General features: G+C 55.9%; 1 protein-coding gene across 4 annotated transcripts in view; it reads right to left on the bottom strand.

Annotated features, from left to right (window-relative positions):
* The window catches only part of LOC106743815 (zinc finger homeobox protein 3-like), a 406,062-nt gene that overhangs the window by 110,086 nt on the left and 283,760 nt on the right, over positions 1 to 12,216 (bottom strand). For all 4 annotated transcript variants that reach the window (XM_014618018.1, XM_014618017.1, XM_014618019.1 and 1 more), the window contains 2 exons: positions 6,679 to 9,998; positions 129 to 2,938 (listed from right to left, as the gene is read on the bottom strand). In XM_014618018.1, the coding sequence (XP_014473504.1) occupies positions 129 to 2,938; positions 6,679 to 9,799 (5,931 nt within the window). In that variant the 5' untranslated portion in view covers positions 9,800 to 9,998. The remainder of the gene's footprint in view (positions 1 to 128; positions 2,939 to 6,678; positions 9,999 to 12,216) is intronic.

Here is a 12,216-nt window from a genome sequence, read left to right as displayed (position 1 = left end):
GCGGTATATATTTTTCTGTGTATAGAAACGGGCATTGATCGTACAAGCGCATCAACAACGACAAAAGCCACAACACCGGGGAATAAACGAACAAAGCGTGCAAGCGTGCATCGTCCGCGGGCACTCACCGCTGCCGCTGCCTGTTGCTGCTGAAGGGCGAGATGCTGCTTGGCCAGGAGGTCAGCCTGAGCATTGATCGACGGATATCCGGCGGCGGCGCCATCGTACGGCGGTGGCGGTAGCATCATTGGCACGAGGGGCGGTTGCAGGTTCATGGCGGCCAGAGCGTGGGCGTTCAACCCTAACGGCAGGCCCATCATCCCCATCATCAGTCCCGGATACTGCTGCAGCTGATGCTGCAGCTGCGACGCCGCCATTGCGTTCAGCGCGGCCTGCATTTCCGACATTTGTTGCACCAGCGTGAGCTGAGCGTGCTGCTGCTGTTGCTGCTGTGATTGCGGCTGCATCTGTTGTTGCTGATGTTGCTGCTGCTGCTGCTGAACGTGATGCTGCGGGTTGGCGGACATCGCAGTGGTGGAGTCCGTGCTCGAGACGGGAGTGTTGCTCAACGCCGGGGTGGTCGCCGGCGTGGTGGATGTGGCTTCGGGGGTCCGGCTCACGCGCTCCTTGCCGTCGTTCTCCTCCTTCTCCTTGTCGCGCGACTCCTTGTCGGCCGAGCTGAGATCCTGCGGCTGTGCGGCGGGTGTCGAGCTGCGCGGCGCGGTGGTGGTCGACGAGGAGGTCGCGGCGGTCACCACGACGCTCTTCTTCTCGTACTCGCACTTGATGTGCTGGGCGTACTTCTCGAGGAACTCGTGCGGCACGAGGTCGCGATGCACCTCTTCGCAGTGCGCCTTGAGCACCCAGATACCGCTGAACTCCTTGTTGCAGTGCTGACAGGTGCTGACGGTGGTCTCGTTCCTGACCCCGTGGTTGGTGTGCTCCTCGGCCTCCTTCTCGCGCTCCTGCGCCGCCTGAGCGGCCAGAGCCTGCTTCTGCTGCTCCTGCTTCTGTTGCTCCTGCTGCGCCTGGAGCGCGGCCGCCACCTCCTCCTCCTTCTGCTGCCGTCTCTGGTGATTCTCGTTGAACTGCATCACGAGGTCGAAGCCGAAGCTCTCCAGCAGATGCTTGTACATCTGCGAGGTCCTGTGCCGGGGCTGCGAGAGGATGTCCTGGGAGGAGTGCTGAACGCTCTGCTGCACGTCCGGCCCGGGCGTCGTCGACGCGGGCGGCGGAGTCTTGGCCGGGGTGGCCAGCTGCTGCGACGCCGCCAGTTGCTGAAACAACGCCAGCGGGTTGCTGAGGATGCAGTAGAGCTGCTGGTGCGTAGTAAGTTGCTCCTGATTGACGAAGAGGGCGCTGCAGCGCGGACAGGAGAGCATCCCGCCGGCCGTGTTGCCGGGGTTCGCGGTGACGGGCGGGCTGTTCGGGCTGCACGGCGGCGGTTGCTCGATCAACGGCCGAGCGAGGTCCACCTGGCCGCTGGCGGCGAGGTCCGGCAGCTTGCTCGCGCGCGTCTGATGGAACACGCTCCTCATGTGGATGTCCAGGGTGCTGCCCTGCGAGTAAGCGACCTTGCAGATGTTGCACTTGTACGGCTTCTTGTCCTGGTCCTGCTGCGAGTCGGGCGACTCGGTCGGACTGGCCGGCGGCACCACGGAGATCAGCGTGTTGTTGTTACCCTGCTCCTGCATCGCCCGCTTCAGCTTGTGCAGATGGCTCACGCTGTTGTAGTGCACCAGCAGTATGTTCTTCTGCGTGAAGCTCTCCTTGCAGACGTCGCACTTGTACGGCCGGTTCGGGTCGAGGTACTTCTCCATCGGGTAAGACATCTTCTCGCCCTTGCGGTGCAGCAGGGTCTTGTTGTGGCCGCTGAGGTAGCTCTGCCGGGTGAAGGCGACCTTGCACCGGTGACACTTGAACTTCCGCAGGGGGTCGTGGTAGGTGTCCTCGGCGACCTGCGGACTGTTCAGGTAATCCTCCAGCAGACGTTGCTCCTTGTGCAACGGCGACGAGTCGCTGGCGTCGCTCTCCTCCTCGTCGCCCCTGCCGGCCTCGTCCTCGGCGTTCTGCTCGCCCTGCTTCCTCAGCATCTCCTCCGTGAACGCCTGGAGCAGCGGGTGCACGTGGATCAGGCTCTGCTTGCACTGAGCCATCTCGTCCTCGTGGAGGTCCGCGTGCGCCGACTCCAGGTGTCTCTGGAGCGCCTGCACCGAGCGGAAGGATCGCGCGCACAGCGCGCACTTGGTCGCGTCCCTGATGGCGTGGTACTGCGAGTGCTGCTGCAGCTTCTCCAGGGTCTTGAACGCCAGGCTGCACTGTCCGCACCGGTACTTGTACACGTGCTTCTCGCTGACCGCCAGCGTCGGCGTAGCGGCCGGATGCGCCTCCCGGTGGTGTTGCTGCAGCTCCTCGATGGAGCGGCACACCCGGCCGCACACGGTGCACCTCGTGATCTCCTCGACCTCGTCGTTGCCGACCCCCCGCTCGCTCAGCTCCTCCTCTTGCTGCGGCTTCGCCATCGTCGTGGGCGACGTCGGCGTCGTCACGGCCGGCGTCGAGGTGTTGCGCGGGTTGTTGTTCAGCCAGTGGCTCTGATCCACCAACAGCAACAGCCTCTGCAGACCGTCCGCGTTCACGGAGTGGATCTGCATCACGTGCTTCTCCAGAGCCGGCCGCTCCTTGAAGCTGTCTTGGCACAGCGGACACAGCAAGTCCGGCGTCGGCTCCTCCTTCACCGTCTCCGCCTTCTCCTCCGAATCCTGAACGTGGGCCACCTGCAGATGTTGCCGCAGTTCCTCCCGCGACGTCGGCTGGTACGTGCAGTACAGGCACGCGATGTCCTCCTGATCGTTCTCGGTATCCGCTTCCGGCTCGGGATCGTTGTCCGGTTCTTGCTTCACTTCGCTGCCGCACTCGCTACCCTCCTCCCGCCGTTCTGCAATTAGATGGGAAAACGCCCGTGTCCAGCTAGTCGTAACACTGTGTCTTCTCTCGAGAGAGCAGAAGAAAGGAAGACGAGCGATCGTCGATCGATTCGTTCATTGGAATGAGTTATCGCGACCGAACGAGATCGGTGTTACATAGCGGGAACCAAATATCGACCGGAGTCTACGTGGACGTATGCGAGGTGAATGTCCTAATTAGTGACGAAGTAACCCCCATCTTGAAGATATATTAATAAATTATTCGAATAATACAGGTGTTAAGTACATCACGTTCTCGCAAAACATTCGCATGTTCCCTCAAGGTGGCGAGATGTGTTGTTTCGTTTTACGCGAGGAAAACATGAGATGGGATTCGAATCGACATTGAAACCCCTTCTCTGCAGAGAAGGAACGCTGGATTAAAGTATATAACTCTTCCATCCCTAACTGAGATTGGCATTTTTATAACATTTTCGATTATGCAAATGTTCTAACGCGAGATAAGAACGGAGCATAGCTCACATGATTGTACATCAGACGGTCACTGCGCTCATCGAATTCGCGCGCGCGCAAAAAAGAAGCGAATTTACGATCTGTCTCTTAACAACGAATTTGATTAATTTACGCATGCGTGCGTCTATACCATCGCCAAACCCGTTCGCCGCGGTCGCGACATTTATTCATCGCGATGTATTTTAAATCGCATTTCCCCGGGGGGAGGGGGGAATAAATGACTAATTAAAAAATCGCGCGACGCGTGTATAATCAGCCTCGCTTGTACGTGCGAGAAACGAAAAAGGAGGAGGAGAAGGTGAGAGAGCGAAAGAGATAGAAGAGCAAAAAGAGGCGTTAAGGCCGACTTGTTCGCAACACTTCGCGACACCGTAGAAAATCTCGCAATTACGGTTTTTCGGATAATTACCCTGTTATACCAGAGACGCTCGATCGACTGGCGCAATGCGCGCGTGATTATTTATGCTTCGCGATCGCTGCGATTTGCTACATAATAAATCAGCCTTTTTCATCCTCGGGCCCGGCGCGACTAGTTAAACTTCGGCATTAAGTATTCACAGACGGACGGACGTACGGGCGCGCAGGACACAGTCATCCATTTCGCGCGGCGATTCGTTCCCCGAGACATTAACTCGAAACTCCGCGGGAGAAAGTGAATTGTAAATACCGCTGGTAAACTATGGCAGCGGCGTGCGCGCGAATTTAATGTTCGCGTTCAGTGTCACGTACGACCATCGAGCTCGGCGTTTCCCAGTCGACGTTAGTCCAGACTTACAATAGGAGCACACGGTAAAAAATATTTTGCACTCGTGGTAAAATCGGCCTTCGTGATCATTTGTGTGTTGATTCCTTAATACACTCGTGTGCGTTAATTTAACATATCGTGTCTGTGTTGAGTCGAGATAGTGTTGAAACAACACATTTTGTATTTCAACCTACCTACAATCATAGATATATGTGTATATCGTAAATATCAATGTTCTCATATCACGTTGCTAGATTGTTGGCGGGCCGCGAAGTGTTAAATTCTAGGAACTGCCGGGGACGCTTTTTGCTGGAAATTACGTTACAGTTTGGTGCGTTTAGAGCAGAAGGCTGAAAGGGTTTCCCACTACCTATTGTAGATCCGGACGCATCGAATTAATCGGAAAGCTCCTCGCGTGTCTGTGCGTATTCAGCGCATGCGCGCCGGACATGGTGATTGTCCATCAGGCCGCTTTTTTTCGGCGCGCGAAACGCCGCGGGACGGAAGGATTTGCGCAAGCGAGCGAATGCGTAACGCGTCGCGGAGAGAAAGTCTTCCGGCGATGCGCGGCATCCGAGTGGAGGAAGAAAAAGGCGGAGGTGAGGCCGGGACGGGCTGCACGCAGATGCTCTCGTGCCTCGCAACAATAATATGTCAAATTACAGATTGGCGACACCGAATTACACCGGCCGGCGGTTTCCTACGAGCGAGAGAGCGAGAAAGAAAGGAAAAGAGGAAAAGAAGGAGGAGAGAGAGAGGGAGGGAGGCGAAAGAAGAAGAGGACGATGGATGGTAGAGAGAATGGCAAAACCCGCCTCTATAAGCATCGTGCGGCATTGTTCGAAAGCACACTTGGATCGTGCCGGCGTCAGTTGCGATCGTCGTAACGCAACGGAGCAACGCGTGCTGCTGGTTTCACCTCGCTCCTCCACGTATATTTATGTAAGTACAGTCCGCGCCGATATAATAACACGCGGTATTGTGCGCGCCGCACCGCCGGTGGCACACGCCACCGCCATATGCCGCGCGAAATTACCGTCATCGTCGGCTAATTGCGAGATAATAAAATGATGAGACCAGTGAATTCATTAAAAGCGTAGAGGGTAGAGGGTAGAGTTTCGCGAACTTTTGCGAACTACTGTTTTCTTATTTTTTCCTTCCTTCGGTCGCAAGAAATTCCCCGTGTTTTCTTCGTGACGCGTTTCTCCGCTTTTGCCGGACGATCGGTCCGAAATTTCAATCGTCGCGCCTAACGTCCGGCTCTTCGCTCTTACCGCAGCCTTTTTATTTATTTCTTTTAAAGATTTGAGTACCTTTTGCAATCGAAGATCGTCGCGTTGGCTACCGTTTCTTTCGGACGGATGAGAAGCGTCGCTTCTTTTGAGGAAAGAATTGTCAAATACTTCGATACCGCTCGCCATTCGAATAGGAAGATAAAAGGCGAGCGGCAGCCAAACGTTTGTGTCGGAGTGAAACAATATTTAATGAGAAGAAAGTTTTCACGTTTAATAAATGAACGTTTCGGTAGCAATCCTGGATTGTCCCAATTTGGATTCTCTCGTACACAATGTGAAAATTTTATGAAAATTTACGCTGTAGTAACGCTTGTTTTTAAAACCCAAATAAAGAGAACATGACAAGCCCGTTAAAGTGTAAGAATAAGATGCTTACTACGTCAGAAAGTGAAATGGATGTCCAGTCTATCAATAAAATGTAGATTACCTTTAAAATTGAAAAGAGGAAAACGGAGAAAATGGATAAATAAAATTATATAATAGGCGTTAAAAGTGTAAGATATGAAGAGAAAATAAGTTTGTCAGGCATAATTATTTCAATCTGTTAACAATGAAAAGCACGGTAAAATGAGACATTCGTCAATAGAACCAACAAATAGGCAGTCGATGTATTTAATGTGACAAAGTTTATATAGATAAATATCATGAAGCATTCGTGTATTAACCCTTAGCTGACACACGTCAAAATAATAACGTACGTGCTATAGGGGGTATTTTGGACCCCAGCGAGAAAAAATGTGTATAATTGTTTTATTTATCAATATTGGGTCAAGCCTCGACTAATACTAGGTGACGCCACAGAACCAAATTTGGCGCGCAGCTATGAAAAATTTGCGTTCAAAAACACTCTGGGGTACTTTTAACCCCGTGTGTCAGCTAAAGGTTAAGATAACAACAAGCAAAATTGAGAGAAAATAACGTTTATTAAATGCAAACACGTTGTTTTCGTTAAATATTGTTTCGTTCTAACATTAACTTTTGGCTCCTACTTGTCTTTCATTCTCCTATTTGATTGTACGCCTCACCATTGTCGGCATTCGTTCGACATCGTCGAACGATCCTTGCCTTCGAAGGTTCACTTGGTTCGTAATCGCGTAATCCGCTATTTTACATCGGGAATACTATCGCTTTTCAGATTCAGCTCGATCACTCGTCCGCCGTATCGGGCGACTCGCCTCGTTAAATCATCTCAGCTCACCATTGTTGGCGCTCGCGGCGTTCGGCGTGGTCGGGCTGGAGCGTTGCGTCGACGGCACGTCGGGGTCGCTCATCACCTGGAACACGTCGCCGATGTCGGTGTGCGGGGTCTCGTTCCCTTGGAAGCTGTTCCGTCGCTGGAGCTGGTGCAGCTGCTCCATCTGAAGGTGACGCAGCGATCTGACGTGCTGCAGCAGCTGCAACCGGTGTCGCGCGCTGAACGCGCACAGGGCGCAGTGATAGAGTTTGCCGGGCGATTGGATGCTGTTGCTGGTCTCGATGAGATGGCGCAGCAGGAGCGCCGCGGCCTCGTGTCTGGGCGAGGCCGCGTGCAGGGCCAGCTTGTGGGCGCTGTTGGTGTAATAGTCGCAGGCGTGGCAGCGCAACTGGGCAGCGCTGGTCGGCGACGCCAGGTACTTGAGCTTCCACTCGTTCCGCGGGCCGCCCTCCTTCACGTGGTTCACGTGCTGCAGACGCTGCAGGTGTTTGTCGGTCTTGCAGTGCAGCTGAAAGTTCGCCTTCAGGTTGGTCTTGTAGGAGCAGAGCTTGCAGACGAAATGCCCGGCGACGACCGCGAGGATCTCGCCCTCGCGGGTCCTCGTGCGGTCGGCGCCCAAGTGATGGCCGAGAGCGTCCAACGAGTCCGTGGCGAAGTTGTTGCAGACGCAGCAGTGATAGAGATGCGCGGGGTCCGGGTCGGCGGGCTCCGGCGGCGGCTCCATGCTGTCCGGCGACAGGCCGATGTCGCCGCCGAGGTTGCTCATCGCGCCGATGCTCGCGATGCCGCCCATCAGCTCGGGCGGCAGCTGCGGCGGCAACTGGCCGCCGGTCATCATCTGTATGAGCAGCGCCTGGTTGTAGGCCATGTCGGCCAGGGCCGCCTCGGCGTGCTGCGGCTTGTCCAAGCCGCCGAGGTGCAGCAACTGCTCGAGCTGCTGGTGCTGCTGCTGGGCCTGCTGGTGGTGGTGCTGGGCCTGCTGGTGGTGGGACAGGGCCGACAGGGTCTGCATGTGCTTCACGTTCTGCTGCAGCACCAGCATGTTGTGCGTGTGCTTCTCGCTGGTCATGTGTATCCTCAGATTGCGCGCGACGTTCGTCTCGTAGTTGCAGACGTCGCAGCGAAAGGTGGGCTTCGGCTTGCTCTGATTGCCGCCCGGAGCCGCGAGGTGCGGGCTGTGATTCTGCTGGTGGTGGGGGCTCCGCGTCGGCAGCGGCGCGTCCTGCGACGACGAGGGGTTGCTGCTGCCGGAGCCACCCCCGCCGCCTTGCTGCAGCTCCTGCATGTTGTTCAGGTGCTTGTCGCTCTGCATGTGTATGCTGAGGTTGCCCTTCGTCGTGGTCGAGTAATTGCACACTTCGCATCTGTACGGCTTGTAGCCGCAGGTGTAGGTCTCGCCGCGCGCTAACCTCGGGTGGGGCTGCCCGGCGATGCAGTAGATGCAGGAGGTCTCGCTGTCCGGGTGCTTCTCCTTCATGTGTATCTCGAGGGTCTCCTGATACTTGTAGTGCCAGTTACACTTGGGACACTTGAGGGTCTTGCAGGAGTTCCGGCTGTGGATGCCGGCGAGCATCCCGCCGGGAGGGTGTCGGTTCAGTATCAGCTCGCACTTCGGGCACTCCACCCCGCTCGGTCTGCCCTGCATGTGCTCCGGACAGACGCCTATCGTCGTGCCGGTGAGAAAGTTCGGCGGCTGTTGCGTGAGAGCGACGTACGAAGACGGGGATCCCTTGGTGGAGGAGCTCGACGGCGGCGGGGAGGTGTAGTGCATCGCGTCGGACGCCTTCGCCCAGGAGGCCGCGCTCACCTGCGCGCCTGCGCTCATCCACTGGTGCTGCTGCTGCTGTTGCTGATGATTGTACGCGAGCGGATGACTCGAGTGCGAGGTGGGCGTGGTGGGGGTGCTCGGCGAGGGCCGTTGCTGGTGCGACTGCTGCTGCTGCTGCTGAGGACTGCTCGGTACACCGGGGGTGCTCGCCGGCGTGCTCGTCGTCGTCGGTGTCTCGTTCTCCATGGACTCGTTTCTCTGTTGTTGCTGCTGCTGCTGATTCTGCACGGGCGACACCTGGGCGCAGGTCGAGCTCGTGACAGGTTCGAGGAAACTGACCAGCGGCTGCTTTCCCCTGCCCACGGCCTGTATGATGGCCGACGCGGTCGAGTGAGAGAGTATCTGCCGTTCGTCCTCCATCAGGGTGAGCTGGTGCTCGCCCTGGGCGTGGGCGACGAAACTCTTGGCGTAGCCGAAACTGAGCTTGCATATGAAACACATTAGAATAGGCTTGACAGGTACCGAGGCGGCAGGCGGCGGTGGCACCGCGGCCGCCGGGGGTGGTTGCTTGCTGCCTTCCGCGCTCCTGTAACTGATCACCCGATAACTGTGCATCACCGGAAGATCGGGATTGTGCTGCTGGACCGCGGAGCGTTGCTGCTGCTGTTGCTGCTGCTGGTAGGCGGTCGCCTGTTGCGCGTACAGCCGCGACACGTAGAACGCGCTCGCGATATGTGGGAAAACTACAGTGTGAGGAACCGATACACCGCGCCCGTCCACGATACAGCCGTCCGGCAACGAGTCGTCCTCGCTGAGCTCGCTCTCGCCCTCGATGATGTAGGCCGACCCGTCCGGGTTGTAGACGATCTTACCGTCGAACTTCTCCACGTCGCCGCCCGTCGGGCTCGGGCTCGGACTCGGACCCTGCTGTTGTTGTTGTTGCTGCTGCTGCGACTGCATCGTCATGGTAGTGGTGGTGGTGGTGGTGGTGTCCGCGATCGGCGTCGGTGTCGGTATCGCGTCGCGGGTGCAGGGTTCCGTGCCCGAGGGTGGACTAGCCGTGCGGGGGTGATGGGGCTGGTGAAGAGCAGCCCCAGCCGCCGGGGGGGACCCACCCCCGCGGCCCCCCTCCTCCTCCGGGCTCATCTCCTGCTTCTGCTGCGCGTACGTGGAATTTTGAAAGGGTACGCCGTGTTGCTGCTGGCGCTGTTGCTGTTGCTGATGATGGGCCGCCACCAGCTGCTGATAGAGCTGATGCTGCCCGATCGCGCTCGACGTGTGTTGCTGTAGGTGCGAGGGAGGAATGTTGTGGTGTTGAAGGTGGTACTGGGGGGGATGGGGCTCACTGGAGGGCATCACCCCAAACGTGAGGCGGGCGCCAGCCTCACATCACCTACGGCGCCTGCGTCTGCGCTCTCCGGACTGCCTCTTCTTCTTCTTCTCCCGCGCTTCGTTGCGCTCACCCGCGTCCTCGCCGAGTGCCTCCCCGTCTTATCCTTCTCGTCGCCAGCGAGATACGGTTTACTAGCTACTCCGACGCAAGCCCAGGTCGTACCTGCAACATCGAACAAACAGGGGGGTGGATCGTTAGCGCCGGCGTTTCACGTCGAGGTGTCGCGAGAAAACGTCTCTTGTATCGAAATATCGCCGGACCGATGTTCGCCGTCCGGCCGCGAGAGAGACTAGTTAGAGAAGCCCGTGAGAGAATCAATTCAGACGGGCTATTTAGGCCCGTCGTCTAGTCGGTTAATCCGGACAAACAGCGTTCCCGAGGACGGCCGAAAGATAGCGAACCGCGTGTGCAAGCTGCGTGTGCGGAGGATCGCGCAGGAGAAGACGGCGGGTAGGTACACAAAGCCGCGACGGAGAGAATCCGACACAACGGCTCGTTGTGTTCGGATTACCCAGCTGTGTTTGCGATCGATCGCCCGGGCTTATCTGTCCATGGTATATCGACGTTTCCGTTCGCGCGCGCGGTCAGCGCGAGGAAAGGATGCTGAATGGCGAATCGTTTCTATGAATGCCCGCCTGTATATACGATCGGGCATTTTTCGTCGCGTCTCTCCCGCAGAAAGAGCGAAGTCTCCTCCTCCTTTATCGAGCCGGAGTTTTCCTTCATATTGCGCGCTATGAAATGGAGCATTGTTCGCCTTCGCAAATAATCGCATCGCTCCGTTCGCGGAATTAACTCCTTCCTCGTGCGCGACGCGTCCGTAAACCCTCCCCGCGAAGACAATACGCGTTCCTGCTTCGCCGAGAAGTCCTTCGAATCGGCTCACGCGTTGCCGAAGGCTGACCGAACGAACGCACGCGAGTCCTCTCCGCTTCTTCTCCAACGAGAGCCGATGAATATTACTTGTTTCAAATATTTCACAAGTTCATACATCCGCAAATACTACAATCACAGGTCTGTCATAGCATCAGATTTCATCAAAATATATCCTGAATCCTAGTGACTTTAGTATTCGATCGAGAATATTATATTAAAACAAATTTCGGTTTGCTTATTCAAGTGAATTGAATTGAATTTTTTTTATTGAGGATAACTTAAAAGGAAAAAATTAATAGAGTGATCACTTTCCTTAACAGGATTAGAATGATATTTTTCTCTGTGTACGTACAAACTGCAAGATTTCTGTATCAAATAAATGTTTACGCTAATCGACATCTAGAGGATGATAGTTTTGAAATTTATAATCGAATTCTCTCACATATCAGGTAATCTTCCAATTCATTTTCGCGCGTACTTTCACTGTGTAGGAGCATTCGTATATATAATCCCGTGCGGTCAATGCACGTAAACTTTGCGGAAAGCAGAACAGGGTAGGTATTTAGCCAAGTTTTCAAGCATATATCCCTTTTTAAACGTTTCCTTGTGCGCGGTATGTCCATCCCCTAAAACCATCGAGTACATCGTCGTCGTCGTCGTCGGTCGCTTTGATTACCATGTAGGGAATAACGCGTTCGGCAACGTAATCCACGTTTCTACTGAAACGTGCGCGATGATATGAACTCCTGCCGGGAGCGATAGAAGGAGAAACAGAGAGAAAAAGAGAAAGACAGAGAGATAGAGAGAGAGAGAGAGGTGGGCAGAGATGCGCAGGACTCTAATAATCTAATCCCAATTACGCGGAATCGCGGTCTCGAATCAACTCGTCGTGAGTAGGAGGCCGGCCGCAAGCATTCACGGAATCTAACGGATTAAAGATGAGCCGAGTGGGTGTACACGGGGGATTTATGCGCCGGCTCTCGCGTGCGTGTGCACGGGGGTGTGGAGCAGCGTGACGACCGAGCGTCCGAACGAAGAGCAGAATGTATCCTATCCTGCGGAAGAAGAAGCCTGGAACGACCCCTCCCTCTCTCCCTCCCTCCCTCCCTATCCCTCTCCCTCTCTTCCTGCTCTCTTGATCGCCCTCTTCTCGCCCGTTGGCCGCGAGCAGTATCGCCGGACATTATGGTATATACGCGTATACACGCGGCATTACGTAGCTCCCTTCCTCACCCTGTGCATTCTCCTCCTCCTCCCCCCCTCTCTCTCCCTCCTCCTTCTCATCGACCCGCGCCATCACCACAGTTATAATTCCGCGGTGCAAACTCCATAATCTAGTCACCGTATCCCCCGGCATCTCTTTCTCGAGCGATACCGCTTTTATAATGCGTGAGGTACGCGCCGGCCGCCGCGATCGTTCCCTCGGATTATCATCGATCGATACCGCCAATCCTAGGCGAATCCTTCCTCTCTGCCTCCGATGCCCAATCACCGCGCTGCGCCG

This window comes from Dinoponera quadriceps, unplaced genomic scaffold (assembly GCF_001313825.1).
Source record: "Dinoponera quadriceps isolate SergipeBrazil2010 unplaced genomic scaffold, ASM131382v1 scaffold1245, whole genome shotgun sequence".
Lineage (NCBI taxonomy): Eukaryota > Metazoa > Arthropoda > Insecta > Hymenoptera > Formicidae > Dinoponera > Dinoponera quadriceps.
Note: the sequence above shows the minus strand (reverse complement) of the source record. Positions and strands in the feature narration are given on the sequence as shown.